Raw genomic sequence first — 18,413 nt, 5'->3', positions numbered from 1 at the left:
TCTGAGAAAAAAATTTTGGAGGGAAATTTAAATTTTCTGAAGGTTCTAAAATTCTGGAAATCTAGAATCTTTTGGAAATTTCGAAAAAATTCTCGAATGTTCCAGAACTTTCTAGAAAAATCGGGAAAATTCTGGAATGTTCCAGAATTTTCTAGAAAAATCGAGAAAATTCTCGAATGTTCCAGAACTTTCTAGAAAAATCGGGAAAATTCTGGAATGTTCCAGAATTTTCTAGAAAAATCGAGAAAATTCTCGAATGTTCCAGAACTTTCTAGAAATCTCGAAAAAATTCTCGAATGTTCCAGAACTTTCTAGAAAAATCGGGAAAATTCTGGAATGTTCCAGAATTTTCTAGAAAAATCGGGAAAATTCTGGAATGTTCCAGAATTTTCTAGAAAAATCGAGAAAATTCTCGAATGTTCCAGAACTTTCTAGAAAAATCGAGAAAATTCTGGAAGTGTATGTGAGTCAAATACTTTTAATGGTGCCAGTCGTTGCCCGCGCCGTAGGCGCGGTCAGCGGCTGGTCCAAAATAACTAATTTCACGCTGAAAATTGTTTTCCTTTTTTGTCTGAGTTGATAAATATTGTTGTGCTTGGACCCATGACAATGAACAATGTTTTTAGTTAGTCATACACTGATTCGTCATAAAAAATTTTTTAAATCTTTAAAATCCCAATAAAGTTGTTTTTTTGTTGGGAAAACATTTTCCAAGCAAAAATATTATTTGCTCGAAAGAGAGTTTTCCTATTAATATTACGCCTTCTATTAGTTTTGCACTGGCAAAAGCTGATTTCTGGTTTTTTAAAAGATATTTAAATTTTCAAATTAAATAAATTTTTTGACCTCACTACTTTTTTCAAACTGTCATTAGTATTACGGTATTGCTGAAATATAAAAAATAAAGTTTTGTCGTCTGGCATTTCTTGGGTTTTGAGAAATAAAAACATTTTCCGAATCGTTTAAAAATATTAGGAAAGGAAAACACTGAATTTCAGAACATTGCAAAAAATCAATAAAACAAAAGTACAGAGTTCAATTGTCTGTGTTCGAAGAGTTCCTCGGAAATCTCTCATGCCAAACGAGAAAGTACATTACTTTAGGTTCAATTAAAATAGTTGCAAGTAGACCATCACTTCTTTCGATATCTCGTCCTTTTGAACAATCCACTTCTTCTAGATCATCGCTGGAAATTTTGGTTTTGAGGCTTAATTTTTAGTCAAAATTTTTTTTTTTGGCTAAAAGCCTATGATTAAGCTGAACGGGTCTGACTTTGTTTAGCCTAGAAAATTAACTTGTGATATAATCAAAAATTGAACAAACCAGAAGATTCTAGCCCGTCGTTTCGGATTCCATGCAGAATGCAGTAATCCATCAAATATATCATCCATCCAAATACTATCGAGCCACCATTTCATTTGAAATCTTCTCAATTTTGACAAGTTCCCGGCTAACCAGTGAAAAATGTAGTCGTTCAGTTGTTTCGGTACGATTGCATTTTTACCAAATCGAATCGTTTTGCAATTCATCATTTTTAAATGGTCCAATGTTAAATCTGAGTCTTTCCAAAACTCTAATCGTGGAAGATTGACCAACTTAAATTTGAAATGTGTTCTCATAATTCAGCAAACACTTACCAATTTAAAATCAATCATTGTTTTTTGCAGACAGCGAGTCAGAAATTCATATTTCAAATCGAAATTCTTCAAAATAAATTCCATATCTTCTGTCGTAATGTACGAATTATCTCCAAGAATTTTGAGATGATGGCATTTTCGAATTAACGGGTGGCTTAACACGGATCGAAATTCTCCGAAGAATAGATCCCGATCAATTGCCAAATCGACATGATTTATTGAAAAAGAATTGTGCAAGCAATCCAAAAGATCTGTCAATTGTTGTGAAGTTTTATAAGGCAAACACGGCAATTAGTTTTTTCTTTTGAAGAACGTGCTGAAAAACTTTAAAATCTTTGTTTTAGAATTTTTTCGGAAACAAGCCAGGAAACCCAGCCTCCCCGATCTAGTTAAATTCGATCTGAAACAAAATTAAATATGCATAAACTTGCCAAAAACAATTGATCAAAAAATTGACGTCATATGAAAGGAACCAGCCGACATTTTTTTCTCGTGCATCTTTCATCATAAAGTAATACACAAATCGAATACTTTCTTCACTTTCTAGAACTATTATTCTTCGAATCAAGATACCTGAATCTTCATGGGTAAAAACGTCTTCGTGGCATTCTATTATTATTTTGAAAATTTTACGATTTGCTTGTTTCAGTTTGCATCGAACACTTCTTGAGCTCTTCGCCAGATTGATTCTAAAATTTGGTTCACTTTAATTTTAATTTCCGATGGAAGAAAATGATAATGGGGTTATTTATTCATGTGATGACGAAAAATGGAGAAAAAAAGTATTTTTAAACAGGTTTTCCCCATATTCATGTGTGTTGAAACATTATTAAAAAACGCATGAATTTTTATACATTTTTCTACTGTCTAAATGATAAAAAAATGTCGAAAAAAAAAATGCACGCATTGTTTTACAGTTTTCTGCACACATTAATAGGGAGAAAACTGTATAAAAGTCCATTTTTTACGGCACTCTTTTTTATTTTTTAGGTTTCGTTATCCTTGCTAAGAGAATGTTATAGACTTACACTCCATTAATATCCATAATATTGATTATATTTTTGAATGCGATGTGCGGTAATTGTGTTAGCCGGAATGGTTTTTTCTGCAAAAACTAAAGTATTCACATTTTAAAGAAATTGACGAACTTACTGGAATTCTGAACATTATTTTTAGAGCCACAAATACGACGAATAGTAAAGCTAATAAGTATTCGAACATTTTGAAAACTATTTGAAAAAATGTTCAAATGTTCTCAAAACTATCGATCGACAGTAATGCGTATAAAATACAGGAGCACTCGGGGAGGGAGAGCAGGAGAGCCGTTGAGAAGTGAACAGATGTTTTTTTGCATAGGCCTTCCCGAGAAAAAACTGCCTACAGACAGGGGAGGAGAGAAGATCCTTTACGAGGTCAACAGATGTTTTTGCATAAACCTACAGGCCTACAGGCAGGCGTTTTACGTAATTTTATAGATTGACAGACGAAAAATAGATTGACAGACGAAAATATAGATTGACAGACAAAAAATAGATTGAAAGACGAAAAAATAGATTGACAGACGAAAAAATAGATTGACAGACAAAAAATAGATTGACAGACGAAAAAATAGATTGACAGACGAAAAAATAGATTGACAGACGAAAAAATAGATTGACAGACGAAAAAATAGATTGACAGACAAAAAATAGATTGACAGACGAAAAAATAGATTGACAGACGAAAAATAGATTGACAGACGAAAAATAGATTGACAGACAAAAAATAGATTGACAGACAAAAAATAGATTGACAGACGAAAAAATAGATTGACAGACGAAAAAATAGATTGACAGACGAAAATATAGATTGACAGACAAAAAATAGATTGACAGACGAAAAAATAGATTGACAGACAAAAAATAGATTGACAGACGAAAAAATAGATTGACAGACGAAAAATAGATTGACAGACGAAAAATAGATTGACAGACAAAAAATAGATTGACAGACAAAAAATAGATTGACAGACGAAAAAATAGATTGACAGACGAAAAAATAGATTGACAGACGAAAATATAGATTGACAGACGAAAAAATAGATTGACAGACGAAAAAATAGATTGACAGACGAAAAATAGATTGACAGACGAAAATATAGATTGACAGACAAAAAATAGATTGACAGACGAAAAAATAGATTGACAGACGAAAAAATAGATTGACAGACGAAAAAATAGATTGACAGACGAAAAAATAGATTGACAGACGAAAAAATAGATTGACAGACGAAAAATAGATTGACAGATGAAAATTAGATTGACAGACGAAAAAATAGATTCGGTGAACCCAGAGAGTAAAATATTTAGAAACTTGACATTTTTTCTGAAAAATTTGAATTTCCCGCAAAAATTTTTGTTTGTTTTTTCTGGACATTTTTTCCTTTTTAATAAAAAATTTGTTTAAAAAATTTTGACCTCGTGGCACTCCCGAATTATCCGAGTTATTGTATAAGTTCAAAAAAGTCACAAATATTTATTTTTACGCCCAATCACTTAGAGTTCAACAGTTACCTATTCAATGCGGAGGACATTTCGCGGATCCGAAAATGTCTAAAGTCCGAACCCGTAATATGTCGGGGAACAAAATTTAGTAATCTTTCTGTTTATTGTTTATTGTTCATAGTTCGGCAATACGGTTATAGAAATTACAATTTAAGGTGAAGATCTGAATAAAATTTAACGGAAAGAGTAAGAGTTGGGGAAGATATATTGAAAAGTTATAAAATCGTAAAGTTCATGTAAGTTCACGCAGTGTATGGTGGTGGTGGTGGAGTTTTCAAGGCTTCATCCTTTTTCTCCTCACTTTCCAGCTCTCCAATAGAAACTACGAGAGCTAGCGCCGGGTCTGTCGTGAGCCAGGAGTCAGTTACCAATCCGAATTTCATGGTGTACTTCAAGGACGATCCGCAAGTGTGGAAGCTTGCTGTCAAATCTGTTGGGATTGTAAACGGTATGGTGAACTTTTGAGTTGAGTATGGAGCTACTAAAACGTGCATTTTCCCCTTAGCCTTTGTGTTGCCATATATGTGATAAAGGGGAAAAGGTTCTGCTTCGAGCTCGGCATAGATTTTTTTGACAGTTGATGAGCTATGATTCTCCACTTCCAATTTGAATTCGGTGGTCTCGCCAGGATATAAGGTGAACTTGGGCATTGTAACCTGGAAATTACAAAGTTAGTGAGAAAAAAGTACTGAACATTGGCAAAGATTCGTTTCTGCGTCTACTAGCTCACCTTAAATGTCGGCTGTCCGTTTGAAAACAATGCATCAAATCTTGGACTACTTGTATAAGTCATAACTTGACTCATTTTCTGATCGGCCAGCTTGTGAACCATCTTGAATTCTTTTTCAATGAACAAAGGTCGCGACCATGGTTGGTCAATCTCCAGACGCACTTTGTAGATAATTTTCCCATCCTTGTATGTCGGTGGACAATCTTTTCCTAGTTCGAACTGAAATTTTTGTTCAAGGCGGCCTACTGGGAGCTCATTCTGAAAAATTGAGTTAGATGTTGAAAAAAAAAGAACTAAAACAGTACCTTTCCGTCCTTGCAAATCCATGCAATCCCGTATTTATTCAAGAATGATACAGTTCGGTTTCTAAATCCTCTGCATCTAAACATTACAGATCTGGCATTCAGTGGTCTCTTGGTATCAACCGAAACTGTAAGCTTCATGTTGTCACCTGGGTAGTAGACTGGTTTGTCGAAGGAGATGTCAAGGATCGGATCAGTAGAGCTCATTCTGCAAAAGTGATGAAAAATCGATGAACAACGACAGAAAAAGAATATGCAATGAGTCTACGAGTCGCTACTCAGCCAATTGGCATTTCACTGAGTAGCGACTCGATATATTAAACTTGTAACTACTTTAGATGTGTTGAGTTTAACGGTAAAACCTTGGTTTTAAAGACAAATTTGTAAAATGTGGAACGTGTTAGAAGACCAAAAAAACGAGAAAGAAATGCAAGGACGTGTACAAAAATGACGGAGCAAATGAACGGGCTGCGATTTTATGCACCTGTCCTCCGCCCGCCCATCTTGCGGCTCTTTCAGATCGTGTTGTCTAATCCATCTCAGTGACTCTTGTATTAGCGCTCTTTCTCTAATTGACCATTTTCCCATTCTCTGGCAGATGGTGCGTTTATCTGATAAAGCAGTATTAAACGGCAAATTACAGTGCATCACAGGTAACAGCAGCTGTTAAGCTTGCTTAAGACTAGAAAAAACTTACGTAGTAGTTTAGTTTGATTTCCGGAAAAATTCAAAAACTGTAAAATTCATCAACTAATGAAACTATGGAAACCAAGCTATTCCAATTTCAAGTCGCTACTCAACCAATTGGCATTACACTGAGTAGCGACTCGGTGAACTGGATATTGACATAACTTTTTAAACTTGAACACGAGAAGCTTAATTCTAGAAGCAAGCTTGTAGAAAAAAGTTTTGTAAATACTGGCAAGGTGTGATACATCTTCGACCATGTTTCTAGCATGTAGTCGCTGCTCAGCCAATTCCAAATCACTTTTAGTCCAACTTTCCTTTTTGAAATAAGTTTCAAGCTCATCGTTGAGCAAAGTTATCACTATTTCAACAAATTCGCTGAGTAGCAAGCAACTCAGAAACTTTCAGACCCTGTAACTTACAAACTGAAAATTTACAATTATTTGCATTCAAAAGCCATCATCAGGCTGTGCTTGATCCTCAATTTTCACCCAAATCCGACGACTTTTGACGAAACTCCATACAGTTACCAAGACGCTACTCAGCCAATTACCAAAACTGACCTATACTTTGCTCAGCTATGAGCTAGAAACATGGGTTTAAAAGTAAATTGTAGTACATAAAATTTTGTAATAAATGGTGTAGTGTGATACGGAGCCATAAAAATTGGCTGAGTAGCGACTCACTCAAAAATTAAAACTGCCTTAACTTTGTTCATTTCAGCAGTTGCACATTGGTACAAAAAGCAAAAGTGTTGAGCTGAAATGTTTGTTGTAAATTTTTTTATGTTCAATACATTTTCCCATCTGTTCACCTAACTTTTCTCCGTATCCCTGCGTCTCTCTCTCTATCCCTCGGGAACCCCCCACTCACACAGAGAAGACCTCCTCCCTCTGTCTTTATTGTCTGCGTCTCTCCCGTCCCCACACTCTCTCCCATATTTTTGCAGTGATCCCATTCTTTCTCTCACGTCCAGTCACTGACCTGTACACACACACATTGTGACACACAATTTTCCTTCCCCTTTTTTGCAGTTCTTAATTAGAAATTTTTGCGGATTTTGGGGGAGGGGGGCGGTTGGCAAACTGAGCAATTTTGTAAAAAAATGAAAAATATATTACTTGATAATATTTATAATTTTATTTGGGTTATCAAAGACATGGTTTTTTTTCAGTAATTTTACAAAAAAAAACAAAAAATTGAATAAATTTCATATCGTTATAGCTCAAAAGTGGGCGGAGCCAGAGCAAAAATTTAGAATGAAAAAATGCTCAGAATTCAATTTTCTATAATATATCATCCTCTGAAATTCCAGGGTTTCACAATTTTTCCCCCAAAAATCGGACATTTTTAAGACGAAGCTCGACCGCTTTGGCTTATAGCCAATAAGTGGGCGGAGCCCGAGCAAAAATTTTGTATGGAAGCATTCCTCAGATTTTGATTTCCTGTTTGAGTACTCCATTTTGAACAATAAAAATCTCAAATTTTAGTTTTTCCAGACCTTTTTCCCCGAAAATCTTGAAATTTTGGATATGGAGCCAAACTTTTATGACTTGTAGCTCAAAAAGGGGCGGAGCTTGAGAAAACTGATCAACTAACGAAATATTTAAATTTTTGAGTTTTTTAATATGTAATAAATCTAAATGAAATACAAAAATATTTTTCGCCGAATTTCCTTGACATTTCAAATTTTCAATGAATATTTTAGAACTTTTTTTTTCAACCATCAATTTCTGGCCGGAAACTTCTCCTTTTTTCGGCGGAATTTTTTTTGTCTCAAAACCTTTTTTTTATACAATAAAGGGTTTATATAGGAACTTATGAATCATAGCAACATTCATTCTTTTATTTTTTTTTTGAAAAAAGTTTTGCGAAAAAAATTAGTTTGCAAAAAAATCGATTTTGTCAACCTTCCAAGAATGTGTTCTAATTTTTTTTTCATTATTTTTAACATCTATAACTAGTTCTAGAGTGGTTTTTAAAATCATTATGGCATTTTATTCCACAATAACACATCAATTAATACACCTTGAAAAATTGGTGAAAGAAAATTTTTTTTTTTTTTGAAAGTTTTTTATTTCAAATTTACAAATAATTTTCAGTTTAAAATTGTTTTGTTCTACAAATAACCTAACTTTAAATCTTGTGTTAAACATTTTGTCTGTTAAAAGTTTTGCTCTAGCTCCGCCCCCTTTTTAGTTATGAGGCATAATTCGAGAGCTTCACTTTTCTCTTTTTTTTCGATTTTTGTGAAAAAAAGCAGCTGTTTTTTTCAGAGATTTTAATTTTTAAAATTAAATGTAATATAGAGAAAATTTAATTTTCATAATTTTTCCGTTGATAATTTTCTCCTAGCTTTACCGCTTTTTTAAAAATTCCCCAATTTTCGTAGGCTTTTAGGTAAAAGTTTTTGTATGGTTTTCTAATTTACACCTGATTTTCTCCCGATCTTCTTCCATTTTTCAACCTAATAAAAATTCTTATTTGCAGCCAATGTCATCAGACACGAGCACCATATTTGGTGCTCCAAGTATGACGTCATACGGGGGAATTGTCAACGAAATGTACGATGGAGGTGGAGGTGACGCTGAGATTCCAGGCGAAAATGGGAAAAGCCCGAAGAAGGGAGCCGTGCCGTTGATTGGTGAGTTTTTTTTAGATATGGAAAATTGAAATTTGAAAAATCCTGAACAATTAAAAAAATTATTTAAAAAACTGAAAAAAATTGATAATTTTCCGTTTTTCAAAAATATGGGCGGAGCTAGAGCAACATTGACAACTGGCAAAAAATGAGCACAAAATATTGCAATAGAAAAAAGGGTTTTTGCAATCTGAAAATTTGAAAAAGGTCCTGTGAGTTTTCAGCAAAATTCGAACATTTTCTGTACCTCTCTCAATTTTAGGGGCATAACCAAGAAATGGGCGGAGCTAGAGCAAAATTGCCAACTGGCAAAATAATTGGCTCAAAATTATCTATCAGATAAAAAAGTTTCATCTAAAAAATTTTGAAAATCTTGATCTTGATCCTAACTTAAAATTCATGTCTCACTTCAATTTTAGGGGCATAACCAAGAAATGGGCGGAGCTAGAGCAAAATTGTCAACTGACAAAGTATTGTAAATTTTATCATCTACAACTTGATCTACTTGAATATTTGAAAAACTTGAAAACTTTGAAAATCTAGTTTTTCTTCACTTTTTCTCCGTGAAACTTCAAACTTTTTGAGGTGAAGTTCTCTAATTTTGTCCCACACCTCACAAATGGGCGGAGCTAGAGCAAAATTGTCAACTGGCGAAATAATGAACACAAAATTATCTATCAGATAATATATAATAACTCCTAAAAAAATTTGAAAATCTTGGTTTTTGGGGCTTTTTTTTCCTTTTTTCCCTATTCAAAATTCATAACGCAATTCAATTTTATTGGCATAACCAAGAAATGGGCAAAATTGTCAACTTGTGAAATATTGTAATTTTTATTATCTACAACTTCAACTATTTGAACAACTTAAAAACTTTGAAAATCTAGTTTTTTATAACTTTTTACCGCGAAACTTCAAAATTTTTGAGGTGAAGCTCTCTAACTTTGCCCCACATATCAAAAATAGGCGGGGCTGGAGCAAAATTGTTAACTGGCGAAATAATGAGCACAAAAATTTCTATCAGATAATGTGATACTTGCAATCTGAAAATTTGAAAAATCCAAATTTTTGGGGGTCTTTTCCAGCAAAATCCAAAAATTTCCTGTCCCAACTTCAATTTTTGACTTATAACTCAAAAATGGGCGGAGCTAGAGCAAAATTGTCAACTGACAAAGTATTGTAAATTTTATCATCTACAACTTGAACTATTTGAAAAAACTTGAAAACTTTGAAAATCTAGATTTTCAGACCTATTTCCCCTTGAAACTTGAAACTTTTTGAGGTGAAGCTCTCTAACTTTTCCCTACATATCAAAAATGGGCGGAGCTAGAGCAAAATTGTCAATTGACAAAGTATTGTAAATTTTATCATCTACAACTTGAACTATTTGAAAAAACTTGAAAACTTTGAAAATCTAGATTTTCAGAACTATTTCTCCGTGAAACTTCAACATTTTTGAGGTGAAGCTCTCTAATTTTGTCCCACACCTCAAAAATGGGCGGGGCTAGAGCAAAATTTTCAACTGACAAAATGATGCTCATATATTTTTCTATCTAGAAAACACAAAAGTCAATGTAAATTTTTTTCTGTTTTCATAAATTTTCGACAAAATTTTCTCAATAATTACCGTCTAGGCCACCTGTCATTAGGCTTCCGTCTTTCTCTGCGTCTCTCTTCCTCTCACTATCTCTCAGCGAGAGACGCAGAGAAAAAAGTGCTCCACCCTTTTGTGTGTGTGTGTGTGTGTGTATGCTCTCATTGAGGCTGCTCCAAGAGCTCTCTCACCCTTCTCTTCTTTCTCTTCCCGCCAGTGTTCGTCTCCTTATATGTCCCATATATTTCCAAATTTTAGTGGTTTCCCATGGATATTGGTGCTCTTTTTTTAGTGGAAAATTTGCAGCAATTTGGAGCATTTTACTGGTAATTTAGGAAATTTTCGAAAAAAAATTGGGCAATTTTGAGTAATTTTAAAGCATTTTTTAAAGAATTTTTTTTAATCGGGCAATTTCCGTGAAGTTTTGACCATTTTTCACAACAAAAGTTTGAAAAAATTATAAAATTTTTGTGCATTACTGAGCATTTTTGGAGCAATTTTTGTGATTTAAAAAGTCTAGTTTTTCAATTTTTTCCATGAAATTTCTAATTTTTTTTTGCCCAATTTTGAGCATTTTTCCGAATAATTTGTGTACACTTTGGAGAATTTTGCAGGACTTTTCACTGAAAATTTCTGAAATTTTTGTGCATAAAATGTTTTATTTATATTAATTTAATTTCAAAATTTTTTATTAAAATTAAAATCGGCAAAAAAAAGTTTGTAAAAAATAAAAATTCCAAAAAAAAATGTTTAACTCTTGTTCCGATTTTTTTCCCTGACTCATCACTTTTTCCCTTTTACCAGAAACTAATATTGACATCATTTTTTACAAGTATTTTTCTCTGTGTCTCTGCACACAATCTCTCTCTCTCTCTCTATTACAATTTTCAGAAGACTTTTTCAAAATTTTTTTTCGAAAATCTACTACCTAGTTGTTCCAAATTCAATTTTCTATAAAACCAATTAACTAAAAATTTAGAAAAACGACTGTTTCCCTTGAAATTTTCAACATTTTCACAAAAATTTAATTTTTCCCTTCATAAAACACTGTAAAAATTTTAAGTTTATATCTCAAAAACTGGTAGAGCTACAGAAAAATTGCCAACTAACAAATTGTTCCAAATTCAATTTTCTATCTAACTGATTAACTAAAAGATTAGAAAATTTAAATTTCCGGTTTTTCAAGACTGTTTCCTTTAAAATTTCCAAAATTTTCACACAAAATTTATCGTAAAAATATAAAGCCCATATCTCAATAACTATTGGAGCTACAAAAAAATTTTCAACTAACAAATTGTTCCAAATTCAATTTCCAATACTCGACCTCTCATATTAGTCACCGCAATTCTCCCCGATCAAACACTCATACTGATATCAATTTCTAACTTCTCTCTGCGTCTCCACCCTGCTCCACACTCTCTCCATCTTCCAACTCTAAATATTTCCAAATGTTTACATATAAATATTTCCACAACTGAACTGTCAATTCTCCGGAGCTTCTCACTTTTTTCTCTAACCGTCTGAATCTTGACAGACTGCTCCAAAAAATGAGCACAACTGATGCTCCGCCATTTGGTCCTAGTACTAGCTCAATGGATATGAGAGTACCTATTCCTGATGGGCCATTTATTGATAATCCAAATTTTGTACATGAAAATAGTAAGTTCAAGCGGGAAAATTGAGCTTTTTGATTTAAAACAAAGTCGCTACTCAGCTTTTTCATAACTTTGTCAATTTTGGCCCTAGAAATTTGATTCAAAAATTAAAATGTAGATCATAAAATTTTGAATACGTCTTGTCTTGTAATTCTGTTAAAATTTCCAGACGAAGAATCCCAGTCAACGCCACGTGGCAGCACATCTGGAGATGGAGGTGGCGGATCGCCGAGCATGGAGTTCAGCTCAAGCAGGCCTGGCGGCTTATCCACAATATCTGGAGTATTTGCTCCGGTGGCGCTGAGCATGTTCAGTATATTGCTCTTTTTAAGAATGGGTAAAGCTTTAGATTTTTTAATTTCAGAATTTTCTTCTAAATGTGAATTTTGAGGATTTGTGGTGGGTCAACTGGGATTCCTAATGACAATACTACAACTAGCGATGGCTTATGCGATAGTTATGCTCACCGTGCTCTCACTTTGTGCAATTTCCTCAAATGGAGCTGTTGAAGGTGGTGGTGTATATTGTAAGTTTGAAATTTTCAAAAAAAAATCGAAGTTCGGATTTTCAGACATGATTTCCCGATCCTTGGGTCCTGAGTTTGGTGGAGCCATCGGAGTTTTATTTTTTGTTGCAAATGTATTTTCATGTGCTCTGTACATATCTGGATTTACCGAAGCTCTAATGAATAATATTGGAAATGGACGTAAGTGGCTTTTGCTTAACTTTGAAGCTTGAGTCGCTACTCAGCCAATCACCAAAACTGTCATAGATTCGGTGAACTATGTTGGCTAAAGGTGGAGTAGCGTCAGTGGGGAAATTGTTAAAAACCACTCCTTTGATCCCAAAATGTCCAAATATCATGATAAAACTTCAAAAAATTTTTGAAATTTTTTTATTTACTGTCAAAAAGTGGCAATTATTCAGTTTTTGCCACTCATAATTTTGGAAGTCGACCAAAAAAAAATTTCTTTTTCTACATGATTTAATTTTGTTTAAATTATTCGTATTAAAACATCGTAGGGAAAAAATTTCCTCAAAAGCTCGTACTTTTTAAAATTTTGGCAATTTGCCAAAACTTTGACCGGAAATTATGAAAATTTCTAAAAAATTTTTGGAGTGTTTTACTTTGATATTCTGTTGTTTTGGATCATTATAAGTGCATTTAGACAAAATTCCCGCTACTCCACCTTTAATGGCTCCGTATCAAAGTCGCTACTCAACCAAACCATTTCAATTTCAAAAATTTCAAATTGCCATAATTTTGTTAAACTTTTGGTCCCAGAAAATTTCTTTAAACCACAATTTTCCAGAATTCCCCGACTCGCCAGCCTGGCGGTTTGTCTACTGCGTCCTTGTCTCCCTGGTCCTCCTTGTCCTATCCCTGTTAGGCTCCGCCCTCTTCGCCAAGACCGCCCTGATCACATTTGTCCTGATCTCAGTTTGCTACGGAACATGGATTGTTTCTGTGATTTTTAATGGAAGAATGGAGGTTTTGATTCCGAAGGTATGTTATAATGGGAGTATGCTGGAAAAAATAAAGAGGAAATTTTCAGGTGAACACTCCGGCGTATAGAGTCCTGGTCAACGCCAGTGATCCGTCCCAGGGAACTGTGGAGGATTTCAATCAGACTCTTACCGCGAATTATACTGGATGGAGGTAAAAATTGACTCTTGAACCAAGTTTCTAGCTGAAAAATGGGCAAAGTTAGAAGGGTTTGAATATTTGGCTGAGTAGCGACTCAACAGTTTGTTGCATTTTCGTGGAAATTAAGGATTAGGTAGATCTTGATTCGTATTTTTCAACTAAGCAAGTTCAAATGTGTCCACAAGCTGAGTCACTACTCAGTGACTCCGTATCACATGGTGATCCCTACCAATCAACGCCAAATTTCATCAACCTCAAATTTGTCGCTTCAACCAACTTTGCAGCTCTTTTCTGAACAAAAGTATGTCAATTTTGAAACTCAAGTCGCTACTCAACCAATTTAATGCCTCCGTATCAAACTGATAATCGCTACTCAGCCAATATTTCAAACCATTATAACTTTGCTTATTTCGGTCCTAGAAATTTGAACTAAAAACCAACAAAAAAAACTTTTAAATTTTTTTCCAGCTTCCACACCCTCGGAGAAAACATGTTCCCCGAGTACACCATGGACTATACCACTGAAAAACCCACTGATTTCGCTTTAATGTTTGCTATCATCTTCTCTGGAGTTACTGGTCTAATGGCCGGAGCCAATATGTCAGGAGAACTTGCCCGCCCATCAGTTTCGATTCCACGTGGAACGGTTCAAGCGGTTTTTATGACGCTTTTTGTCTATGTGATGACAGCTTTTCTGATGGCTACTACGTCAAGCCGGTACTTGCTCCAGAATGATTATACCGTCATGATGGACACGAATTTCCACAGAGTTTTTATTCTGATCGGGATTTTCTCTACGACGCTCTTTTCGTCGATGAGCAACTTGATTGGTAAGTGGTTAGGTTAGGCTTAGGCTTAGGCTTAGGCTTAGGCTCAGGCTTAAGCTTAGGCCTAAGCTTAGTCATAGGCTTACGCTTAGCTTTCGCTCAAGGTGTGGCAGGAGGCTCGGGCCATGATCTACCTAAAACAGTTCCCCAGCCTTTTAGCAAGGAATGCCAAGTTATTTCAGGCTCGAAACCGAGAGCTCATGCTTTGAGGCTTCAAGCTACAGTTTAGGCTTGGGATTAGGCTTAGGCTTTGGCATAGGCTTATGCTTAAGCGAGGAATAGGCTTGAGCTTAGGATCAGGCTTAGCCCTAGTCTTTAAGTTCCCTGAAAATCTTGAATTTCCAGGCTCCTCCCGAGTTCTAAACCGTCTCTCCCACGACAAGCTCTTCGGCTGCTTGCTCCGTCCCGCGAAAATCGAGATCGGAGACCGTAACCCGGTTGTCTCCGTGGTCATCACATGGATGTGTGTGGTTTTGGTGTTCTTAGTCGGGGCTATGAATAAAATCGCAAAGCTGACCTCGATCTTCTTCTTGTTGAGTTATATGGGTGTAAATGTGGCGACGCTGGCGCTGGAATTGACGAGTGCACCGAATTTTAGGTGAGAAATTTATTAATTCAGATTTTTGAACAAGTTTCTAGAATTAGGACTAAAACTAACTAAGTTATGGAAATTTGAAAAATGGAGCCACTGAGCAGTGACTCACAACTTTGAAATTGCTCTAACTTTGTTAATTTCAGTCCTAGAACAATTGTTCAAAAAGGAAAATTTTTAAACAAACTACTTTTCCAGACCCACCTTCAAGTACTTCTCCTGGCAAACGTGTGCTCTTGGAGTTGTAGCCACGGCAACTATGATGCTTGTCGTTGATGCTTCAATGAGTGCTCTCGGAGTTGTAGTGCTGATGTCATTGATTATGGTGCTTCATTACCAGGTTTGTCAAAATGTTTGAGGTCTTCAAAATTTTGTGTGCTCCATGTTTCAGGCGCCAAGTGTCTCCTCCGGATCCATTTCTCAGGCGCTGATCTACCATCAAGTTCGGAAATATTTGTTGCTGCTGGATGTTAGGAAAGAGCACGTCAAGTAAGTTATCACAATTTCAACAATTTTGAGCCGCTACTCAGCCAACTCAATGACTTCGTACCGCACTGAGTCGCTGCTCAGCTAACAGTCCATATAGCCTTAAATTTTAGTTCTAGAAACTTACTTCAAAAGACACATTATTTTAATTTTCAGATACTGGCGCCCACAAATCCTGCTCCTAGTCTCCCGGCCAGCATCCGCCTGCTCCCTACTCGACTTTGTAAATGACCTCAAAAAATCTGGCCTCTACCTAGTCGGGCACGTCAGAAAAGGAGAAATGGATTCTTCTCAAGTAGTAGATCCGCTGCAGCAAGTCTTCCCGTACTGGTTATCCTTGATAGATTACTTGAAGCTCAAGGCGTTTGTAGAGCTCACAATGTCGAATAATATCCGACATGGAATTCAGCAGCTTATGCGGCTCTCCGGTCTCGGAGCGATGAAGCCGAATACTGTAGTTATTGGATTCCACGAGCTGGCACCGAGCCAAGTTACCCTGCAAGAATCACAGCTTCTGAAAGATCTGAGATTCTCGAAAATCGACCGGGCAGCTGTTGTGGAGTACTTCACCGCTGGAGACTATATGCCAAAGGAGTTGGATGGAAATTTGGAGAGATTGACGCCGGTGGACTATGTGAATGTTCTTAAGGATGTTCTTCATATGACTAAGAACCTATGTGTAGCCCGACACTTTTCGAAATTAGATAAGGAAGCGTTGGCGAGGGGGTGGAATGGTCAGAAGCGATATATTGATGTTTGGCCTGTAGACTTGCAGAAGCCACAGGAAACTGGACTTGGCTGGGATAATAGGTGAGTTGTCAGTGCAAAAATCAAGTTTCTAGGTGCTTGTTGAACAGAGCTTTGACAGTTTTAAGCTTTGGGTCGCTACTCAGCCAATTCAATGGTCTAACACTGAGCCGCTACGCAGCGAGTTTTTAAATCTTTACAACTTTGCTCTTTTATGAGCTAGAAATTTGCTCCGAGAAACAAATTCGTGAAGCAGTGTATTTTGCATAAACTGATGAAGTTTGATACGGAACCAAGTTATAGTTAAACTTCTGAGTTGCTACTCAGCCAATTTAACGGCTTCGTGTCAAACTTTAGCAATGGACGCAAAAGTTATTTTACTCAAGCTTTACCTTTAACAAAGTTTGTAGCTTTTTGTTTAAGTGAGTTGTGACATTTTTAAAGTGAGTCGCTACTCAGTCAATTCTGGAAATTCGTGTGAATCTAATACCGTTTGACAATGCTCAGAATCACAAAGTTAACAAGCCGCTACTCAGTCAAAGTTTTGGTCCTAGAAACTTGATTCAAGAAACAAACTCAAAAAGCAAAAAGATTCAAAATTTCCAGCTCCCTCTTCCTGCTCCAACTCTCATGCATCTTGTCAATGTCGTCCCGCTGGAGGTCCTACACAAAACTCCGAGTCTTCATCTGCGTCAACTCCCTTCAAGACATGCATCGGCGGGAGAGACAGCTCAAGAATATGCTTCAAACTTTGAGAATTGAAGGAGAATCTTCTGTGGTTCCGTGGGATCATGTTGTGTGTCATTATCAGCCACCGAATGCAACAGCAAGTGCGAATACTGCCACGTAAGTGAACTTTAAGTCGCTACTCAGTTAATCTAATGACTCCGTATCACAGCCTTTTGAGGCGAAATTATATTTCCTACAACTCTGCCTTTTAAACCAACTTTCCAAGTGTAGAATGAACATAAATATGCTAGCTTGAAAATTTGTCGAGTCGCTACTCTGTTAATTTGATGGCTCTGTATCATGACAATAAACTGGCTGAATAGCGACTCACAATTTGAACTGCTATATATTTCTGTCAATTTCCGTTAAAAAGTTGTTCTGAAACGCAATCGAATGGTATAGTGTGATACGGAACCTGAGTAGCGACTCGGTAACTTTGAAGCCCTCTAACTTAGAAACTAAATGTTTGAAAATTTTAAAATCTTGTTTATCTGAAAGCCCGTTTTAAACTCTATCAAAACCTCAGTTTTCATAAAAATCCGACAGTTTCAAATAAAACTCCGTATCCCACTAAGTTGCTACTCAGCCAATATTTCCAAATCACCATACTTTGCTCATTTTTGTCCTAGAAACTTGGTTCAAGAGACAAAGTTTTAGAGAATAACATTTTACGTTAGATAGCCTATCTATTATAAAATATTTCAGACCGTCAGTAGACCTTCCACCAGCCTACGTCAGTGCATTCAATGATATGGTGAAGAGATACTCCGAAGATGCGGCGATTACTCTGCTGAACCTTCCGGTACCTCCAGATAATGCAGATATAGATGCTGATAGGTAGGTGTAGACGCAAATAAGCCTACCTGCCTGCCTACTTCGTGCCTTCCTACCTATAACCTGAACTTGAACGATTAAGCTTGAAATTGAAAGTAAACCAAACGTACAACAGTCATGAGAGTTTGCACGAGAAAATTGTAAATAGACAGGCACGTAGACAGTTAGGCACGAGGACTTGTAGGCAGGCAAGGCAGGCACCCAGGCCTAGTCTCAAATAAATCTTTCAAATTTCAGGTACCTGGAAATGGTGCGCAACCTGACTGACGCCCTTCCACCAACTCTTCTAGTCCACGGAGTCTCTTCGGTTATTTCTACGGCCTTATAATTATTGATTTTTTCCCGGAAAAATATCGATTTTTTCGTTTCCCAAAAATGTGTCCATGGTGCTGTATTTCAACTTATTTATTTTCACTTGATTTTTGAAAATTTTGCAATTTTTCACCAACTTCGTGTATTAGCCATATATCGATTTTTTCAGCAAGTTTTCAGCTATAAATTATTGATTTTTTTTTGAATTTTCAACAATTTCAGAGAGTTTACGCACGTAGGCACGTAGGCAGGCGTAATTCAATAACAGAAACTACACTGAGCTTGACACCCGAGCATAAAAAAGTTTGTTTCAAATAGTATCGAAATATCAATATTTATTAAAACTTGTTAAGTATCTACAACAGTTAACGAGTCGCTACTCAGTCAAATGTTCAAGTTATCATAAATCTGGCCAATTATGTAATACGGAGCCTGAGTAGTGACACAAA

The 18,413-nt window shown here is 35.8% G+C and overlaps 2 protein-coding genes and 1 pseudogene across 7 annotated transcripts; 1 reads left to right on the top strand and 2 right to left on the bottom strand.

Annotated features, from left to right (window-relative positions):
• Window positions 1-952: 952 nt before the first annotated feature.
• T04B8.2 lies at window positions 953-2,858 on the bottom strand (annotated as a pseudogene). Its single transcript has 6 exons — window positions 2,790-2,858; window positions 2,666-2,742; window positions 2,069-2,326; window positions 1,638-1,953; window positions 1,324-1,595; window positions 953-1,186 (listed from the first exon to the last, which is right to left on the bottom strand). Coding segments are annotated over exons 1-6 (1,226 nt in total).
• A 1,416-nt stretch (window positions 2,859-4,274) lies between these two features.
• On the bottom strand, window positions 4,275-5,428 carry arrd-1 (Arrestin C-terminal-like domain-containing protein; the record flags this gene model as incomplete). Of its 2 annotated transcripts, NM_061373.8 has the most annotated exons (3): window positions 4,275-4,836; window positions 4,911-5,168; window positions 5,216-5,428. In NM_061373.8, the coding sequence occupies 3 exons, from the start codon at window positions 5,417-5,419 to the stop codon at window positions 4,423-4,425; spliced, it is 876 nt and encodes a 291-aa protein (NP_493774.2). The 2 variants fall into 2 exon arrangements, with proteins under 2 accessions (NP_493774.2, NP_001303790.1); NM_001316861.3 differs by lacking the exon at window positions 5,216-5,428 and having other exon boundaries at window positions 4,423-4,836; window positions 4,911-5,012.
• A 2,961-nt stretch (window positions 5,429-8,389) lies between these two features.
• T04B8.5 (Solute carrier family 12 member 9) lies at window positions 8,390-18,163 on the top strand (the record flags this gene model as incomplete). Of its 4 annotated transcripts, none has more annotated exons than NM_001027134.6 (14): window positions 8,390-8,543; window positions 11,959-12,126; window positions 12,181-12,315; window positions 12,361-12,495; window positions 13,103-13,296; window positions 13,346-13,449; window positions 13,906-14,267; window positions 14,610-14,862; window positions 15,055-15,196; window positions 15,248-15,345; window positions 15,499-16,152; window positions 16,696-16,935; window positions 17,524-17,655; window positions 17,890-18,163. In NM_001027134.6, the coding sequence occupies 14 exons, from the start codon at window positions 8,393-8,395 to the stop codon at window positions 17,978-17,980; spliced, it is 2,859 nt and encodes a 952-aa protein (NP_001022305.1). The 4 variants fall into 4 exon arrangements, 3 of the variants coding, with proteins under 3 accessions (NP_001022305.1, NP_001022306.1, NP_001300592.1); NM_001027135.3 differs by lacking the exon at window positions 8,390-8,543 and adding an exon at window positions 11,603-11,793; NR_132579.1 differs by having other exon boundaries at window positions 8,393-8,543; window positions 11,959-12,315; window positions 17,890-17,980.
• Window positions 18,164-18,413: the final 250 nt, after the last annotated feature.

Source organism: Caenorhabditis elegans, chromosome II (assembly GCF_000002985.6).
Source record: "Caenorhabditis elegans chromosome II".
NCBI classification, from domain to species: domain Eukaryota; kingdom Metazoa; phylum Nematoda; class Chromadorea; order Rhabditida; family Rhabditidae; genus Caenorhabditis; species Caenorhabditis elegans.
Note: the sequence above shows the minus strand (reverse complement) of the source record. Positions and strands in the feature narration are given on the sequence as shown.